This window comes from Salarias fasciatus, chromosome 16 (assembly GCF_902148845.1).
Source record: "Salarias fasciatus chromosome 16, fSalaFa1.1, whole genome shotgun sequence".
Classification (NCBI taxonomy): domain Eukaryota; kingdom Metazoa; phylum Chordata; class Actinopteri; order Blenniiformes; family Blenniidae; genus Salarias; species Salarias fasciatus.
In genome coordinates, this window is record NC_043760.1 from 28,008,116 (window position 1) to 28,029,439 (window position 21,324).

The 21,324-nt window shown below is 44.4% G+C and overlaps 1 protein-coding gene across 4 annotated transcripts in view; it reads left to right on the top strand.

Moving 5' to 3' along the window:
- Positions 1–21,324, top strand: part of col4a2 (collagen, type IV, alpha 2) — a 58,923-nt gene that overhangs the window by 6,445 nt on the left and 31,154 nt on the right. For all 4 annotated transcript variants that reach the window (XM_030112578.1, XM_030112581.1, XM_030112580.1 and 1 more), the window contains exon 4: positions 11,603–11,683. In XM_030112578.1, coding sequence (XP_029968438.1) covers positions 11,603–11,683 — 81 coding nt within the window. The remainder of the gene's footprint in view (positions 1–11,602; positions 11,684–21,324) is intronic.

Sequence of the window (21,324 nt, forward strand, 5' to 3'; positions counted from 1 at the left end):
TCAAGGAAAACACACCACACATCTCTCCATAGGACGAATATTAAACTGCACACAGCTCACTGTTTCATATGGCCACCTGCTTGAGTCCATTATTACCGGTAATTTTGTTGGCATAACAGTCTTTTAATTACATTATTGTTTCAATTTTCAAGCACTGCAGTGACGGAAGCGTTGGAGGCAGCTGTGGTATAGGAGGGCAAGTGTTGTGATTTGGTGGATAATCACCGTTCATGCTGCATTTTCATTCCCGGTCATGTGTGATCGCCTGCAGACACACATGTACTCCGGTACAGACTCGCACGCACAAACTCTCCCGCTCCCTCTACCTAACAGCTTATTCCCATTTCAGATGCTCTCTTGTCTGTAATCTTGGAAGCGTGCTGCACCAGGAACACGTGGTAAAGGGAGGAAGGTGTATGATTTTGATTTGAGTTAGAAAGTAGCATATTTCCTGTTCAAGTATGGAAGAGAAGCACAGGCTGAAGCTGGACCTGGGCTCAGATTGCACATCCTTTACCCCCAGCCTCATCCCAACCTGCGGGTTCAGCATGTGTTCACACCTATGTGGCAGACAAAAGGTACATATCCACATATCTGACAGTACTTACTAGTTTTGCACAGTTATTACTAACTTCCATTTTTTCTCAATAAGTGCAAATTATTTGCATGACTACACTTGATTTGACTTTCGGAAGTGGCTTTATTGTGGATGCTCTCTCTGGAAAATCCCTACATACTGTATATACATATTTATATATATATCTGCCCCTGTCCTTTGCCCTTTCTCCATCTTGCAGTGATTAATGGAGGGACACAGGGGTCCCATCAGGCTGCGCTGAAAAAATTCCAAACTCTTTGTCCTCCCAGGCTTCAGTCTCTCAGCTCTGTCCCTCACTTCCTTTTATAGCCCGACTCTGCCCCTGGTTTATTTCTCCCTTGTCTTCTGTCCCTTCGCTCTCGCTCCATCTCTCTCTGAGAGGGACACTTGGCAGACAGTCTGTCCTCCCTGTTCCTCCCGCTCAGCTCGTCTTCTTCGCGTTTCGCTGCGTTTCGGCCTCCCCCCTCCCCCCCGCCGTTTCCCCCCCCCCCCCCCCCCCCCCCCCCCCCCCCCCCGCCCCGCACGTGCGTCTCTGGTCGTCTGTCTCTCCTCAGTGAGCTCAGTCGGAAGGATTGTTTCAGCTGTGTTTACAGGAAGAGCATGCCTATAACTTTCTCACAAAATTATCTCAGACTGCGGATTCGGCCTCAGCAGGTGCCCACTCAGAGATTCGGTTTCTGAAGTCATTCCTGATAATTAGATTTCTGGGGTCTGTGGGGGATTCGCTGGAGGATTCAACATGTCCGCTCTCACAGGTGACGTGAAGCTCTCCAGAAACTCTCAATCATTATCCATCATCAAACTGATCTCACCGTTCCGCTTTGGACTTTTTTTTTTTTTTTTCCCTGCTGGAAGGAATTCAGGGGCCATTAATTTCAATCCTTGCTGTTTATAATTGATTAGTCTGAATTACTCGCTCTGCCATGTGAAGAATGTTAACAGAGTTAAACCTGCACTCTGCGATAACTCCACCATGTCCAGTCTCCCTTCCCTCGCCCTCCGGCTCGCTCTCGCATGTCCCGTCAGTCGCCTCTGAATCTGTTCCCGAGTTTAGCCTGAAAAACCACCTGAAAGAAAGCAACTTTTTGAAGACAGACAGATTTTACCAGCCTTCTCTCCACAAACAGATGATCTAACCGTCCAGGCTGTTTGTCCTCATTGGACAGTTGTCATTTATCTCATGCATGTTGGATTTTTCTTGTCTTCTGACGAGCCGAACTGGAACAACGAGCGCTGCTGTTCACATGCCCACTTTACTGAATGAATCCTCCCATCTGGATGCCATTGATCATATGATTAGAGGGCCGAGCAGCGGGGAAGTCAGCGTAACAAGGACTGACAGATTGCCTGTTTGTAGCGAGGTCCAGGACACAAATGGTTTTAGTCCCAGGCTGATGGAGCTGGGTTTGCAGCAGGAGGCCCTGATTGTGTGTCCCAGTGGGAGATGGTAGTTGAATGTCTGCTTGACCTGAGGCCCGTTAAGGAGCGGAGGAGGTCGGAGTGTGTCAGGTCGAGGGCAGAAAACAGAGCTGTGTTTATACTGGAGCCACAGCAGCGCCCGAGGAGTTTCCACTCTGCCCTGCTTCCTTCAGGTCATGGTCTCCTTCAAAGTCACGTCCTGCTGCCTCTGGCCCGGCACTGCCCCTCCACTGCTGCCATGGTTAGGATAAAGTCACTGTAATACCACAATACGAGCAGTCTGTTAGAAAATCTATATCACAACACACTGACTGAACTGTGATGAATTATCTTTCCCAGTGGCATTTTTATGTATGAAGTGTGATGTTAATCTAATGTACAAGAACTCTCTCACTTGTGCACACTGACGTTGATCAGACATGAATCAAACTTCAATTGCAGCCACAACAGAGCTTGTTTTAATTGTTGCCGCCTGATAAGCGTGAACACACCCTGAAATTCCCCCTTCACCACGGAGCGGAAAGCAGAATTCAATGCAGAGAAGATATGAGGGTGAGAAGTTAAAACTGTGAAAAGCCATTATGGAGCCCACAGACTTTCCCTTTATCACTGTAATAGAGGCCTTCGGGACGTTTAGACATGCCTCAGTTATATTCAAGCCAACACAAACCCGGCTTATGTTTGATGTTTGTCTTTTCCGGCTTCTGTACGTACAGCCTGTATGTTTGTTCTACTCCTGATTATTTGATTCAGCTCGATGTTGAACTATTGCCGGAAGGCGAGGCTGCACAGAAAGTATAAACTCTGTTTTGACATGCTGCCCTACTTTTGGGGCTATTTTCGATTTGGGCGCTTTTATTGAAAAAAGCAGTATTTTATACGGTGGCCCAGAAAGGTCACAAAAATCTACAACGCAGATACAAATAGATTACAAATGGAGCTGCTCACTAAACTGGTTACGGTGTACAGAAATCATTTTTTAGGTAGCCGTTGCGGCTACGTGACACTTTATATTTCGCTCGCTTGTTTTGTGATGAGAACATTTCCTGCTGGTCTTGTGGAGCCAGACAACAACAATGACTTGCATGATTTGGTCACTGGCTCATCACTCCTGTCCAGTCTGTGTTTTCTCTATCTCACAGACGTTCAGTCTAATGTTTATCCTCGCAGTCACAGGGGGGGTTTTGGACGAGTTTCCTTCCGCCGTCATATCCAGTGCATCAGGAACATCCACGGCGAAGCTGCTCTTCACAGGGGCCTGAACTTACTGAGACTACAAGGGGCCCGCTCAACATTTTTTCCATAAATTCTAATTTGGCTTCAGACTACTGAGGCGGATTTCACATTAATTTAACTGGGATGAGTTTCAAACGTGGTCTCGGGGTGAACCAGGGTGCAGTTTGATGCTTTCAGGATATATCCGCCACCACACCAGATGAAGAGAATGCCTATTTGTATCAATACTGTATGAACATTATGTTTACCTTTTGATGTGCTCATGACATCGAACACTATAAATACTAATTTATGAACTCAGAATGAACTTAAACTTCAGAGGAGCTGTTTCCAGCTGTATTGACCCGTCCTGAGGCAACAGCAGTCTACATGTTGAACGGACTGGAATAATCCCGGGGCCACATGGTGGGGTTTTCATGTTCTCCCTGTACCTCAGAGCCATGAAATGTGTACAGTATCTCACTCAATAACATAACATGAAAGAAAATAATATTATCCATTGGTTAAACATAAAGTTGGGGCGCTAAACACCAGTGAACTGAACTCTCACTCGCAACGAAATTCCTGACATGTGGAGATGATTCTCAGCTGGTAGCGGGAGTATTGTCCGCCCAGCATGGAGATTTAGAGCAGATACACTCCGAGTCGTGTCACGCAGCATGTTCCCATCATGGATGTGTGTGAGACGTTTTCTCAGAGCTCCTGGTCTCCAGGTGGTTCAGATTCAGCGGGTTTGCGCTATGTGGTGGACGTCTACATCGTTAGCAGCTGCGGCCTTGGCAAATCAGCACGGTGACAGATGTGCTGATGGACAGTCTGCAAATGAGAGCAGACATACACACACACACACACACAGACACACACACACACACACACACACACACACACACACACACACACACACACACACACAAACCTCATGGATCTACATGTACATCTCAAATTGGTTTTTATGGTTCAAACTGTATAAAACTTTTTCTCAGTTTATCAAAATCTGTCAGACTTTGAGTATTAAGATATTTCACTTTTATTTTCCTGCATTTTTCATGAATCAGCAACAAAACAAGTTGGAAAAAAGGTAGAGAAGGAAGAAAAAAACATTTTCTAATTATAACATACATATAAACAATACAGATTTCAAACATACTTTCTCGTGTTTTGCAAGTGAAATCAAAGGATTACTTTATTTAAAGCAAATTGTTCTTTTCCTTTGTCAGTTTAGCTGTTGTTTAAAGTTTGAGGCTAGTTTGTTATGTTCATAATTATACAATTCTTTAAAATTGGCACCAAGAATGGTACATCATAGAGTAAGTGTACAAACCACAATGTCTTAAAATTGTAATATGACTAACCCATAATCCGTGCAAATTAGCAGCAGAGTTTGCGATTGTTTCCTACCTCTGTGTGATTTTATAAGTTTTCTCAAATTTTCCCAACAGAAATTTGGGGGGAAAAATGGTGAGCATGGGTAAAACCAGTCAGGTTAGCCACCAAAAGCTACTTCTAATGGTGAAGAATCTTTCAAAAAAAAAAAAAAAAAATCAGTTGCTTCGTTTTCAAAATGTTACTGTATGAATTTTGTTCAAAGCACAACTTAGGTTATTGACTGCATTTTGGCCCTGATTTACTAAATGCCAACTAACACTACATTGCATGCTCACACACACAAAATTGTGCTTTTGGTTTGCATTTTGTCAGGTATATAATGGTTTTGCATGTGTGTTGCTGCTGTGCTTGCTCCAAACGATTGTAGGACGTTGCAAATTCTTGACGGTAAATGCACTGAATGATAAGTTGTGTTCGGGGTTGAGTGGCTCAGGCCTTTTCTGTGTTATGATGTTTAGAATTTGTTGCAATTATATTATGTTGCGTCAAGCATGCTGCATATGGTGGCAAATTTTGTCCAGAGATCCAGACCACAGAACAGGAAGTTTCTGAACAACCCTCTGAAGATCCACCATAGCAGCCAGGCTGCTGCAGAGAGGAGATAAGATCCACAAAACTGAACAGTGAGATCAGACATTCCTCTTTTCCAAGGCCAAAGTGGAGAAGTCACAGGTCAAAGTCTTCATTTGGGATAAGTAGCAGCTTCTGCCCAAGAGCCCACAGGTCAGCCAGTTAAGGTCCTTGTAGTGGGATTTAGTTTCTGTTGGCCCTGGGAGTCTTCCTTATCATTATCCCAGCAGCTGTATTTTACATCTCGCCCCTCCTTGTCCCGGGGTTGTCGTTCTGTGCCATGGTGTCACCACCCGTCTGGTGATCAAACGGCCGCGCTGACCTGCAGCTTCTTCTGTGATCTCTGTTCATTCGATACCTTGTTGGCGGGGGGGGGGGGGGGGGGGGGGGGCTGACACACGAACGCCTCACTGTGTCGCTTCATGTGTGAAAACCAAGAAACGAGAGTTTGGGGGGGCAGTTTCTCACCTCTGGCAGCTGAAATCCCACAGTCTGTGAAAGAGAACGCAGTAGAGTGATACAAAAAAATGTGTGTGCGGGCAGTGATTGGCAGAAAATGAACATTTACTTCCATGACGTCTGGAAGCTCCTTCAGTTTCTTCTTGTTTGCTTGTTGATGATAGTTTCATGTTGCAGACGTTTCACTGAATAATTTCCCGGGTCGAGATGTGGAATGTGCAGCTGTGTGCCGACGGGATGGACTCACATCTGTCCTCCTCTCTCCATGTATCCAACTGTTTTATGACTTGTTTGCCCTCGTCATATGTCTGTTTCCACGCTAACTGCTGCTCGGTCACTGGAGCAGATCTTCCTCTATTCCCAAAGTTGGCTGTTCCATACCGAACACCAACTTCCCCTGTGTTGAAGTGTCTTCGGGAAATACATCCAATCCCAAGGTCCTCCTGCGTTTGTATGAATGAGTGAATGTGGATGATCATGTTGAAACACTGACCGAAAATCCAGCTAGCTTAAGTTTCACATTTGATTTTAAAGTTAAGTTGCTATGCTACATGCTACATGCTAAAGGGTTTAGGGCCTCACACATCAGTGATGCTACATGCTAATCACGAATAAAGTATAGCTGATAGATTCATTAGCAACTTGCAAACAGTAGTGCGTAGATAGATGCACGACGCTGATCTTGTTTTTTTTATTTGCCGAATATTGACCTCAGTGCTCCAATATCCCTTGTTGATATCACGAGAACTCCCATGACTCTCACATTTTAGGCATAAAAAGACTCTTTGCTTCCCACTCAATGTCTTATTCAGACATTATTCCTCTTTGGGATTGTTTGTTACTCGTTTCATTCTGCAGTTTTTGTCTTCAGCCTTCCTGAAATACGTTTGTGAACTTTGGCTCTGATGGAGATGGCGAGGAAGTGGTTATGTCTGTGGTGAGCCCTAATGTATACAGTCCGTGGAAAACCCACGGCCGTGGTGAGTCACGCCGACCACAGACAAATCCACACAAACCAGCCTTCAGCGCGTCTCCACTCGCTGTGTGACGGTGACACAGAACGAAACTCAGGAAACTCAGAATGACGAAGTCACTTAAGATTATCAACACAAACGGTTTATGGCGTAACGGGGAGGATAATGTTGGACATGTTTATTGCTTCCACTGTCAAATATATTAGAGAAATATTGGAATTCGTTATTTTTTCATTCATTTTAGCCATTACCTATTTATTAATTCAGCTCTTATACGATATGCTTTTAGGAAAGTTATGTTTATTTGGAGCTAGAACTACACCCTTAACAGTTTATCACAAGGTTAACTGAGGAATAAAACGCCTATGTTTGATTTATTTAAATATCATGTGTTTGAAGCGAGAAATGACGTGAGAACATGAAGCATGTCCTGACTTCAGCGTAAGGTTAAAGTGTCAACCAGAACAGCACAGTCTGACTCCAATCAGCTATTAACTCTCATAAAACTGTAAGCAATTAGTTGCTTCGATCAATACGTGGCATTAATACAGAAATCTGTCACATCTTTCTTACAACGAAAATACCGTGGCATTACTTTAGTACTTTGATTTTTATCACATCACACGCCTGTGGTTTAATTTGGTTACACGGACTTGTGAAAGTTTAAGTATACTTCAGAATGTGTCTCGTTTCACCTTCAGCGTTTCACACCGAGACACCTGTTTCCACTAAAGAAACCTAACGAGGCTCCAAAGCCTTCACAAAGCCACATAAATATTATGTAACGTGCTCCTGATAGCATTAATGGCAATAATGTAGTCAGGATATGTGTCCACCTGAGGGATGGCGTGAGCGTGAGAACGAGCGGTGTTGACCCAGCTGGGTTTGTTTCATCAGCACAGTGAAGGAGTCGCGTCCCATTCAGCCCGAGACGCCGCTGCCCTAATAAAATGTAAGGGAGGCAACAAAAACACTATTCCTCACCGAGGTGGACTTTAATCTGACCGCCGTGGCGTGTGCTCCTCATGCACTTAGACACTAAAAACCTGAAAATGTAGGTTATCAGTACACAGCACTCGGCTGATCAAAGGTCATGAGATGGAAAGAACAGATGTAATTCATGGAAGTGCATGAAGAATCAGGGCCATATATCAGTGACAGACATCGGCCATGTAAATATAGCTTCATTTGGCTGTGTTTTCACAGACTGATCCAGCGTATTCACACATTCCTGTGAAGATATCATGCAAAGGTTTTCATTCCAGCGTCGCCCATCAGTCCTGTTGGGAGGACATGTAGCATATATACCATAATGTGGTGTAAGCTTCCACTGCAGCGCTTTTGATTTTACTTTATGTCTTATTGTTGTGTGTGATTCTTCTGATTTCTGCTGGTGATGCTAAATTAGATTACACAGAAACGTTTCATAATGCATCTTCAACATTTATATTCCCAAAAGCTGTGAGGAGAAATATTCCATTTGCTCCAAACAAAACGTCTCCCACACGTCAACACCCCCTTTGCCCTTTGTGTGACGATAAATAGATTAATTGTCTTGCTTCAGAACGCACGGAGGAATTCAACTTGTTGACTTGACTCTCAAGTGGAAAACAGACTGTTGGACGAGCTGAGCCATTTTTTAAAATATATTTCTCATCTACGTGTGTGGCCCAAATGGTCTACACAAATACACCGCTCCACTTGTATGTGAAAAGCAGTTGCTCTCTTTTTTTTTTTTTTTCTATGGTTGGATGTTTACGTCTGCGCACGTGATTGCGGCGCTGAAGTGGTGCAGACCACCAAAGGCAGTTCACACAGGGCATTAAAGATGATTCAGAACGAGGAACCACACGTGAACGATCAGACTGACCGGGATGTTTTCCTGCCATGTACAGTGTTGTCTGGAAGCTCTCATAACAAAGACCTGGAGAAATATGTAGAATTCCACCCAGGTCTTCTCTCTGTGAGGCACCAGTGCGTACCACTACTCCACTGTGCCAAACTGTCATGGGTTTAATTGATGACATTTGATTTCTCACGGGCATGGTGAGTGTGTAGATATGTGTGTGTGTGTGTCTCTGGTTCTCTGTCCAGGGTGTGTCCTGCTTTTTACACTGTGTTGGCCGAGATACGCTCCAGCCCTCATAAACCTAGCAGGGATAAATTGGGTATGAATGATGGAGGGAGTAATGGATGGAAACTAGAAAACAGCTCAGAATGGTGGCCCAGTCCCACACAAATATCAGGAGGCAGATCAACTCCTGTGAGCTCTGTGCATTCACGGTAATGACAAAGAGCCAGCTGCGATTCCTATTTCCAGCCGTATCAGACTGGATAAATAAGCTACATATTCAGTGCTTTGTTGTTTTTATCATGTGGGTCTGAGAGCAGGTCCATTTTTTCAGAATAACGCCATTATCCAATTATTTCATTACTGCTCAGTCCCCATGACTTCATATGTCATTTAACTTGGATTGTTTTTACTCTTATTCTAACGATTCATGTCAGAGTCCGCATGACCTTTGAACTCCAAAGCTCCAGAATGAAAAGGGATCTGTCTTTTTATATTTTTTGGTCTTGACTCAAAGCTACAAAGTGCTTCGAATCAAAGTAAAAGAGAAAAATGTCACAGCAGATAAAATGTGATTTAAACCAACAGTGAAACACTGTTCTCCAGAGAAGTCACATTTTTCGGAGTCATCTGGCTTTCCGATATTAAAAACCCATTTCTCTGTGAGAATGGGACCATTAGATGTTACTGAATGATGACAGAAGCTCCACTGATAGAAGCACCACTCACAAGTATTTCACACTGACTTACTGCACACTTTACAGCGTTGTCAAGTTTATGAATAATTTTCCAAGGTGTGCTGAAGTCAAGGAAGAGGTGGTTTTGACAAACAGCAGGTTATTGTGGCTGTGGGTGGAGAAAACAGGATATCTCCGCACAATCCTATTGTCCTCTGCAGAAGGAGCCACCAGCTATTTCCAGCCCGTAAACTTTAAAGTTGAATCGCTCCGTGATTTGTAATTGCCTTTATGGGAGTGATTCCTTTGTGAGCCCGTGCGGACGTGACGCAGGCCATTGTCCGTGTTTTGGACGTCCACCTCAGACTGGAGAAAAGGTCGCGTCGTGCTTCTGCGGCATCCCCACTGTCATAAAACAACCTCTTCTTTGAAATACCGTAAAGGACGCTCGATCTGCTCGTGCTGTCTGACACATAACCTGCTCATATTTGGAACGGCACTGAAGAATGTTGCTTGTGGACGAAGGAAATCCGTCCCCGTAGCGTGCTGGATAAATTGAAGCCACCAACCGCAGCACGTCTTAACTGTATCAAACAGCAGTTTGAAAAGGAACCCCTCAGAGCCACCGATAGCGAACAGAGAAATGCAGCCCTGTGCATTCCGTAAGAGCGAGGAAGAGGGTCTTTTTGTTGGAAATAGGGGATCATTAAAGGACAGCGTCTCCACAGTAAAAGGAGGCCTTTGTGTGTGACGACAGTCTCAATGTGGCCTTTGTGAAACGAGGCTGCTGGGATCGGCTGTCAAACCGAGGAGGGAGTGAGAATTATTCTGATTCTTTATCTGCCACTTTGTTGCCATTGTGAGCATAAAGTGGTCATTTTTTTGTAGATTTTTTACTAGCGGGCATGGGGGGGGGGGGATATGGTGGCATTTGCTGCCTAAGCAGGCTATGGTATGGGTGTGTGGGTGGAGGATGTAGGCAGAGACGTCAGAGGATGGACCAGCTATAGAGCGTCTTTCTTCAGTGTGGCTGGAAAGGCCCTGAAACTCTTACATTTCTGTAAACTTTGAGCAGAGTTGACTCACATTCGTACTCGATTTCTCTTAGATTTGTCGACATGGTTTGAGCTTTTCACTGTGAATCACCATCTGAAGTAACAAGCCAGGTTTGATCATGTGAAGACTAAAAAGTTCAATTGTAGGGAGGAGAGGCTAAAAATGGTCAGCAATTAAATATTTAAGTAAAGTACAAATGCCTGTAAAATCTACTTAATGGCCGCTTCTGACTGGAAACTTGTGGTACCTGATACTTTAAGGCGTAATGGGGAAATCTTAAAGGGAACATTTTATGAAAAAGCTTTGTTTCCAGTCTGGCCTTAGAATGGAAACAGTGTTTAGGGCCTGTGAATCTAATAAACAAGCATTGGCATCGCTGATTCATTAATTCCAGTAGAATTGGAGCGGAAGCCTTGATCTGCATCTGTTTTGCAGCACCGACTGTTGAGGTGCGGCTCTCAGCATGCCGTTGTGTTTACAGCCTTGTTGAGGTTTCGAGTTGCTGTGTTTCAGCTTCTGAAGCAGTGCACGCTGGGAAGCATCGGGAATGACGCGAAGCGGCGGTCCCCAGGACCCCGCTCCGTCTTCATTAACGTCTCCAGCTATCTCAGTGAGCTTAGGGTCTCGACACCTTTGACTCGTGGGTTGGGAAGCCCCCGTTTGTGTGACTGCTGCCTTTTGATGGCTCCGTGTCCACGCTGACCCCGCAGGCGGGGTGTGCGAGCGCTCGTGTCGAGCCGAGCACAGAGCGGCCTCTGATGGTGGGTGGCTCGGTTGGTATGCAGACATCTGAAGACAAACTGCCGGACCCAGCGTCTTCTAATCAACACATGGCTATCTATTATGTCTGAATGCTCGTGGTGACTCACTCCAACCCCATCCAAAGCATCCCTCGCCGCCCCAGACCAATGTACACAGCCGTGCAGACAGAGCTGCAACAATCATCCCCGTTAATGCAGCGGAGCCGGCGTAAACCGCTGTGTTCTCAAACCACGGTGCAGACAAACACAGCCGCTCACACCTACGACACGCGGAGGTTCTCTCCTCTCAGAGGCTCGTTGTGTTGCTGCTGTGTCTGTGAAAATATGCCGAAGAGCCGCACGTGTCGGTGCTGTCTGTACCCAGCTCCGCTCTAACTCTGCTTTCTGTCCGACAGGGCGGGAAGAAGCACAGCGGCCCGTGTGGAGGAAGAGACTGCAGTGGAGGATGCCAGTGCTTCCCAGAGAAGGGGGCCAGGGTAGGTCTGCAACTCTCTCACTAAACCTTTCTTAACCACTCTTTATTTTCCTTTTTTAACTTTTGTGATGATGTGCTCTGGAAAAATGAAAAAAAAGGCCCTGAACACACACAGTTCAGCCCGGCGTCGAGGGTCTAAACACAGAATCACTGTTTCCAACGCTTTGTATCTGTAAAGCCGTTTTCTAAGCTCTGCAGGAACAAAAGGGTGCGAGAGGACAGGATTTAGATCCGCCGCCATGCTCCCTTTCAGCGGCACATCTCACAGCATCTGTGATCTTGAACTGGAAGTTCTCAAATCGGCCATTAAGGCTTTAGCAGCATCGCATAGCTCATGAGTGAGAGCAGACGTTTCCCATGTGTAGGTGGTTCATGAGAGGACAAACACAAGCTCCGGCTGCTCCGGGTGAATATTCCTGTTTGAAACTCTGGATGAGTGGTGCTGTCTGGGCTCTGGAGGGGACTTTTCCAAAGGGGAACTACACACCTGGCACGACAGGGCTCCGTTTTCTCATGTTTTTTGTTGTTGTCTGTACTGAAACCACAAAAGGGTTCCTGCGAAACGACAGCTGAGACGAGAGGAACCGGGAGAAAACACTTAGTCAGCTGTAGCGGCTGTAAACATCGCTTCAAACAGAGCTAGAAAAACTTAAAAGGGTTTACATCACTGGCGTGGACTCATATGATAAAAGACAAAACACACACACACACAAAGACACACAAACCTCCCAAGACGTCTGTAACGGAGGTAAAGTTCCTCTGGCCTCGTTTGCCTTCACCCTACCTGCAGTATAAATCGTAAGCACAACATGTGCAGTAATATCCTCACTGTGTTCCAGATTTCATTGTTAAGGGAACAATATGAGCAGTAAAATCTATGGAACGGAACGTAAAGGGGCGGGACCACCAGAGGAGCACTTAAATGTGCTGTTGTAAAACGTACACATATAGAAGCTGTAGAACTCAGCTGTATACTGGATCATTGATATATAAATGACCTTTGCTTGTATCAACATGGTAAAGTAAACTTGAGCTATGAAAACCTTTAAAAAACAAAATGAAGACATTGTGAACAGATGAGAAAAGGCTTTAAGGTTTGATTTTTTTCTCTATAGGATGACAAACGAAGTGTTTGAGTTAAAGAGTCTTACAGTGAGTGAAGCGCGGTTGAAGCAGTGTCACCTCTGAGTCTGCAGCCCTGAACTCCACTGTGATCTCAGTATCTGAGTCCGACGACGGCCTCCGGCCGTATGGCAGCCTGCATTGCTGTTAGCCATTAGTTTGAAACACTTATCACACTTTCTTTACAGTTTGAAGTGCTGAAATTTACACGGTTAACCCATGTGAAGGAGAAGGTCAGCCTGAACGGAGTGCCCGGAGTGTGGGAGACCCATTAGAGGGGAATGAGAGACAGAGGAGCGAGAGAGGGAGAGAGGGTTTGAAATCAGAGAGGCAGACGTAGACTAAACATATTCAGATAACAAGCTCAGAGTGACTGACAACTTTTATGCATGACTAAAGGCTGAGGTCTGCTGCAGACGCGTGCCGCGCTGATCCTCAGATAGGCCTCTCACACGGCCGCCGTCTGCTTCTCACAGCCTAAATATGTTCAGGAATTGAATACATATTTATTAATCTGTATTAAGGATGCCGCTTCTTAGTGTATTTAAGAAAGTGACACCATCAATTATACAAAAACTTCAAAATATATACAGTAGTCAGATGTAATAGAACAGCAGGAGAGTTTAAAGTGTTTGATAAACTGTCACTGTGACAAAGGAAACAAAGAAGGCCAGTCGTACTCCAAAAACAAGACAACCACATCTTCTGGTCCAGGTTTATTGGCAGAGCAACTACGTCTCAGCTTGAAAAATTAAATCTCACTCATATATATGTTTGTTTTCCTTCTTCATGATGCCTTTTTTTGACAGATAGTAAGGGTGTGACTTTTAATCCAGAGGCTTAATTCAGATGGTGTGTTAACTTCAAAAAAACTCTTCAAAAAGAGAGTTCTGTAAGTTCGTCCACTCGGAGAATACTATACTTTTACGACAGTGTTAAGTTGTGGTAACTTTCATACTCTTCGCCGCTCTCTTTAGTTCTGTCTTATCTCGTAAAGTGGAGCTCATAGGAACTGTTAACGTCTCAGTTTGGTTCTATAACGGGGTAAAGGCAGCGGCTGAAACCGATTCCCACAAAACTGCTGCCATTCCAGAACGAACTGCTCCAGAGGGAGGGATGCTTTAGAAACACAAAGGTGAGGACAGGAATGTTGAGGAACTGTACTTTGGCGTGCGTTGGGGTTTCTCCGGCCCGGCTTCGCAGTGGGTTCGACCCTTGACGGTCTCGCACGCTGCGGATACAGGAAACCCCATCAGCAGGCATAAAGAGACGGAGCGAGGAAGTTCCGCATTCCACACGAGAGGGATGCAAAAATCAGACGACGGGGTCGACGGTCCACCTTCCTCACTTTGTCTCCCCGTGTGTCTCCGCTCCAGACGTGGAGGAAGACATATCTCAGTGGCTCAGAGTTGCTGGCAGTGCCAGGAGGGAGACAACTCCTCAAACATTTGTCACCGGTTCGGCTTCGTCTAAGAACACAAGAAAACAATCGCAGGTCCGACGTCCTCCCTGGCTCTGTGTGAGACGAATTATACAAACATTTTGCTCTCAGACAGATTTGTTCCTGAAGCCATTTGTCTCTCAGAGATAAGATATCACTTTCCAAAAGGGCAGACGTGATCCATTTCCTTTGTTTTCATCTGTCACTTGTCTCTTATGACTTATTAGATCTCATGCCAGGTTCAGGAGTCTTTTTACGTCGCATAATCCATCTCCAAGCTTCCTTTTCTTAAAATTCATGTTGATATGAATACATGGAAACACAGACTGATCCCTAAAGATGTGTTTATTCCTCCCTCACCCTTGTTTTGGGCCTGTCTGCGTCCAAACCTCTCCTCCTGAGGGGAGTCAGGACGGTGCTGTTCTCTGGAAGGGTCGACCTGATCCTGCGCAGCTGCTTGAGTTGGCCGAGACGTCACACAGCTGCGGCGCGGTGATGGCCGTCCGGGGCTCAGCCAGGACTCCCCTGGGTGTCCGTTGTTTTCTGTCAATGAAACAGAATCTCAACCAGTCGTCCAATGCTTCTTTTTTTAAATTGCTTGTTTATATTGTGACTCAATAGAAATTAGAAACTGATTTGAATTGCTTGAAGTTCGTGAACATTGTGGCAGATTTAGAATGTCAAAGGCTGAATATATCTCCAGGAATTCATTCAGATTTGCAGTAGCGACTGTATCAAACTTAGAAACATGGTTAGATTCCTTTAAGTCTGAGTGATGCGGGAGGGAACGGGAAATGGATTATGTTTTCGTGGAAAAGGGATCACATGAGACAGTTCATGAATGAAAGCTAGAATTTCCACGCCTGGTTTAGTGAAACAGCCAGCATTACAGAGAAAGTGAGATCTTCAGTGTGAAGATGGATTAAATGTCTGAACTCAGACCGAGACCCAGAGAATGACTCAGATTGTCTGATGGGAACTTAATATGTTAATTTCATGCATTTTTGAATTCGAAAGGGATTACAGAGACTTCGCCAAATGGATTCTAACCCCGTTAACACTCAAGTTCACACCATTCAACATCCACTTTACAACTTCCAGCATTTTTACCAAATCCTTGTTGATCTCCATCGTGAAGGGATTGTGCTTAAAAGCAGAGCTGGCAGAAGCGCTCATATTCTTCGCTGGTGTAAAATGAGGGATTTGGCAAAAAGCGAAAGCGTAAATTAAATTTCTTTAAATAAGTAAACATTAGAAAGTTCAGTTTCTGTAATGCATTTGTCTTCAGACTTGGAATAAAGTAAACAGATGTTTAGAGTGAAGAAAGTTTGTTCTCCTCAGTCTGACATGAACAGTTTGAGGAACGGTAAAGAAAAAGCGTTGCTTTATAGGTCCGTTCTCTCTTCCCAATAATACCCTGATACAGTGATCATCTGGCTGTGGTTCTAGTGTCCCGATCTCGCCTGAATAAGACCCTCCTCCCCCAGGTGAAGCTCTAACCCTGGACCTGGACAGAGGAAACCATCCTTTTCCAGAGCCTAAAAACACAGCCACAGTCTACTTAGATAAATGTGTAGAAGTCTGCAGCTCTGTAAGTGATATATTTCTATAAAACAGACCAGGACAAGATGAGAAACTGAACACGAGGTCCTTCGCGTCCTCTCCTGAGAGCATATTTATCTGCATCAATGATGTCTTTTGTGCAGGGGAGGCTTTCAGAAACAGGGAGTGGCTCCGGGTTCTGCTGAGGAAAAAAAAAAAAGGAAAACTCTGAGTTTGAAGAAGTTCATCTGCATGAGCTCACTGCCCCTCCTCGTCCCATATGGTGACAGGGGAGCGGAGATATACATCAAAACCGGCCGAAAGCAGAGAAGCATGATGGAGCAGCCATTGTAGACACGATGCAGATGGGAGGGATGTTGTCCTTTCCACCCTGGGAAAAGCTGCCACAGCTGATGTGGGACAGGAAATGACACACGTCTCAGGAAGCCGAGCACAATGACAGTCCACTGATCTTTTTTTTTTTCTTTTTTTTTTATTATAGACGCTCTCTGTTTTTGTGGGAACAAGATCGTCTGTGTGTTTGGCTTGGGCTAAAAACGGCAAAGACTTCCTTGTTCCATGAAAACAAGTCCATACCTACCGTCTGAGTCCATGGATGCCATCATGGACTTTACTGTCTGCCCTTAAAACAGACTCACTGAGGAATGTGCCAGATTCAAAGAGGATAAAGGAAAAAAACCCTTTGATTATATTTTCATCTGAAGCTGGAGGCCCTGAAGAGATTTTGATATTTGACCTTTGGGCGGTGAAGTATTTTACAACCCTTCAGTATCATAAAACTCAAAAAAAAAAAAAAAAAAAAAATGCAAGGAGGCCTTTCTTACTCCCCGGCTACTTTTCTTCACCTGACAGTAGCTGAAAGCGTGCAGCTTTGAACTCAACCTCCTGCTCCTCCGTCATGTCCAAGTCTCTTTGATTAAAGCTCGTGCTCAGAAACTTTGATCCGAACATGATGGATTTCTGATGATGGAGGATAATTGCCTGACATTAAAGGAGAGTTCAGTTTTTTCAGCTGATTCCCCAAAACTGGGATCTTTCAAGACTCCAGTGGAAACTTCATGTACCCTCTCATATCAGCAAAGAAGACGTGATGTGTTTTGTCAGATTTGAGCCGTAAATCCAGCTTCCAAACCTGTAATCAGAGCAACCATCCGCCGCTGCCCTTCTTTTCCCCCATGACCTCGACCTCAGCTGGGCGTTTGAGCGAGGAGCTACCAACTGCAGAGTGATGATAGAAAAAAAAAAAAAAAGGTGTGTGTGTGTGCATGAGAGGAGAGAAAACCTGCCGCTATCACCGAAACCCACGGAGGGCAGGTTTTTCTTTTCTGGGAAGAGGAGGCGTCTTGTGTGAGGGGATAATTGGGAGGATGCTCAGAACAACAGACAGTAACCAGCTGCTGGAGTGTGTGTGAACACACACACACCACAGTGTGCCAGGAAGAGGAGTTTAGGAAATACAGTCGGTAGCTATTGAGTTGAGGGTCGTAGAGATAAAGAAATATTTCAGTCGCGGCTGTCGATGTGGCATCCGTCTCCATTAATGTGTGACGGATCATTTAAAAATCCACTGAAACTGAAGAGGTGTCAGGATGCTGATGGTGAGGTGATCTGGCCAACTGTGAGAAAGAAAGAGAGAAAATTAGCATTTCAGGCATGTTCTCTCTGTTCAGGTTCAATGACAGTTGTTTGAAACAGTCGATGCAAAAATCAAATGAAACGTGTGACCACGATGAAAATTAAATGTGCGTCATTCCTTCTCTTCCTGAAGATTAAGAGTGAAATGTTAAGATCAGTCTGAGCCGCATTAAGAAGAAGATAACCAGATGAAAATAATCCTGTTGCAAAGTTAAAAAAACAAAACAGGAACAGGAAGTCTGTGTTACTGAGCAGGTTTCAAACACATGTTCCCTTTAATAGTAAACATCGATTCTCTTGAAATACATCTGTGAATTTTTCAGTTGTAGATCTGTTTTTTTCTCTTACTGTGAAGACAGTTTGACCTCTTGGCCCTCGCCAGCTCCGGTCTGTCTTTTAAGATCCTTTAAAACGGTCCCACACTCACGTTGCGTGATGAAGCCTGCAGTACAACAACAATCAGATGGCAGTAAATCTCAACAACAGAGTTTCTTTGGTATGAAGCATGATTTCCAGGAACACAAAATGTTGAAACGGTTGAAAAGCTCCAGAGCTGCTGCCTCTCGCTGAGCTTTGTCTTCAGTGCGAGCATTATCCTCTGTTACTGTAATGGATTGACACAGAGCTGTAGTAGCATAGTTTTATTCCTGTTTCTGCATCAATACTTTAAAACAAAATGCAACAACATCCAGATTACAGAGCCTCTTCCTCCAAACTCAATCCCATACGGAGAACATAGCTCAGCTCATGTTACAGTAAAACAGCGATGTTCTCATTGATTATGGTCTAATTAAGAGGGAAATGTTAAAGAGTTGCTTTCTCAAGTAACTATTTGCTTTTAATCCTTATGTGACTTTACAAGTAATTCCATCATTTTTGAAGAGTTCAAAACACTTTAAAAAAAAAATCCTGTTTGATATAATTTATCCAGCTTGTTTCATTAGGTTCAAGCTGGGTTGTTTTTGGCTTCGAGGCACAGCTTTTGTTTAATAGAATTTAATCACAATATGCTGTGTGTGGCAGTAGCAGCACACTGGATGTAATTCACTGATAAAGTGGGTCAGCTGGAAGTCTGCTGGTGAGAGGAAAAAAAAACAGCAGAAATCCTGTACTTTCTTAAAATTCATGTCAGAATCACCAAATTCATTGTTTTAATAAGAGTCAAAAGTTTTAAGTCGTAAATCTGTGAGCAGCCTCACTGTGAGCTGCGTCCGTGCAGAGAGCTTGGCAGTCGCAGCAACAATAACGGCCAGAGGAGGTTTGGGGATTGTTGGAACAGCTGCACGTGGGTGGAAAAATGCTCTTTTACAGTGCTGGTTTTGTCCTTATATATCCTTTGACCACCTTAATGCTGACCTTGTCTCCTCTTACAGTAGGAGAAAAGGGATCAAAGTTGAAACGTTTTGATCTCTGTGTGTAATCTTGTGTTTATTGGAGATGCTTTACGGAGGATTATTAAGTAACCGGTGATATCTTCCTCTCTAGTAACATCATCTCCTGTACTGTCCTGTTTTTTGCATCAATCGTTCAGCACTGTTGTAAATACCTGGTAAATAACTCTCAGATGTATGCACTCTGCAGTTTGGAAATGTTATGGCGTTTCGTTGACGGGGAGCGTTCTCACGTCTATAGGAAAAAAAAAAAACGTGACCAGAGCTTTGGGTCAAAACAGCACCGGCATGTGTTCCCCATCAGACCCTGTTGTGAAACCTTCAACGGGGGCCGGCTGCAGAGGAAACAATTATCTCCTTTAAGTCTTTTCATATTTACTCCTCCAGCAAGAAATGTTTCCAGTGTAGACTTGAGAACTGAGCGATTTGCTCTCACATGGCCGTGATGCAACGTGTGCTCCACGGTTTTGTAAACATGTGATTCCCTCAAGCTGGAGCTGGAACTCTGTCCGATTACAGATACCAACTAATGCAATTTACATAACAGAGCAAGGTGATCACTTCGTGTGTTTTTTATTAAGTATGAGGCTCTGGCCTGAGCTGCTCCTCTGCACTCTGTTGTGAAATGTGCATTGCAGCTGGAGGAGCCCTGGGTGCCGAATCCCTACGTGGGAACAAGACAAACTCCTGGCTGCCAGAGTGAATTGTGGGTTTGGCAAGCTTCATGGGTAGCATGGTGCCGAATGAGACCCTGCGGGCTGAACGGGTATCCCCGACACAAATGGTACCGGCCCACTGTCAGCTCACAGCTGGACGTATGAGTATAAATCTCTTTTTCAGGACTCGAGCCATTTTTTCTTTTCAAACCATTTGTCAAGTAATTTTCTGTTGGTTTAACCCTTCATGGGGAATCCGTTGAAAAACAACAACCCAAAGGGTTAACCGGTGATATTTCAGTGCTTTAAAGTGAGTCCAAAACCTTTCATTTAACATTTAGTTATAATATAATATGTTCAAAAGCATTACAGATTGGCCACATGCTATTAAACACCACTGAAACCAGATCGTTTGCATTGTTAGTCATCATTACTAGATATATTTGATGCAGTAGTTTATATTTTATAACTGTGCATTATGTTGTTATTTACTTTTACATAGTGCTCATTCACAATATAATGTATTTTTTAAGAAGCCTGAATATGATGACCTGACAGCATTTGGCACGTTTAAAACTAGTTTCATCTGGACAATGCTTTGGACAACGCCTGGGTTTTCAAAGTTCATCATATTTTCAAGTTAAGCGTTTCAATTTATGCTGTGAGAAAATACTGCAGCAGCACCTGTCTCAGAGCATCACAATTAATCATATTTTAGATATGATTGCAATCATGTGGTGAGAAGAAACCAGCAAAATACACCCAAATATAACCAGTTACATCATGTACAGTTCAGTGCCTATACGATCTCTGTCAGGTTGTTTCTAGTTGCCTCTTGGCTTCGTTTCAGGACGGTGTCGGCGGATATTATCGTAACACACTCTTACTTTTTTCCTGTTAAACTGTGGTCAAGACAGACCAAACATTCGAGGCCCCCTCGGGGATTTCAGACGTCGACATTGTTTTTTTCTAATTAAAACAAACCTGACAGCTGCCGGACTGATTGCTGTGAGGCCGCACGGTGGAGCAGCGGTCAGTGTCGTCACCTCACAGCAGGACGGCTTTGGGTTTAAATACCGACCGGGCCTTTCTGTGCGGAGTCTGCATGTTCTCCCTGTGTGTGTAGCTTTCTCTCCCACAGATTAATGGCTGATGGTCTAGGCAGGATAAAGCTGTGTAGAGGATGGATGGATTTTTCTTTTTGGAAAAGATCCAGTAACTTTGAAGTGCAGTGCCAAATAACAGAGGAGAATTTATTTAGCTCTCTTCCCGAGTCTCAACATTACAAAACTAAATTTCCCTTTTGTACAAACAGATGTTTGTAACCAACAGATATTAATGGATTGTATCAAAGAGGCAGATCCTTAACCTTCACAGGTGGATGTAGGAACTGATTGAGCGATAAGGTGTTTTCATTATAATGGCGTTTTTAAAGTAAAATCGTTTTTTCTCAATGGAACTCAGTCCAGATGGATGTATGGCTTTCCCACGCTTCACAGTGAGTTCTGCTTCGCCTCAGTGTAATTCTATATCATGTTCCTGTGTGTCTGGTTGTGATGAGCAGCTTCTCTGAGGGTCTCAATTTTTCCTTTGTGGACTTCTAAAACAACAATATGTCACCGTGATCCGTGGGTCTGGCGGCTTTTAATGGCGTTTTAATCACGGCGATAAGTGCAGCCGTGGGAATGTGGAGGAGCCACACCCACGGCGGGCCCCGCCGCACGCAGACGTCCACGCAGACTCACAGGTGGCTGATCTCTGAGGTGAGGGCAACACCTCGTTTCATATCCCGCCATTTCACACACACACACTCACACACACACAGGCACACATG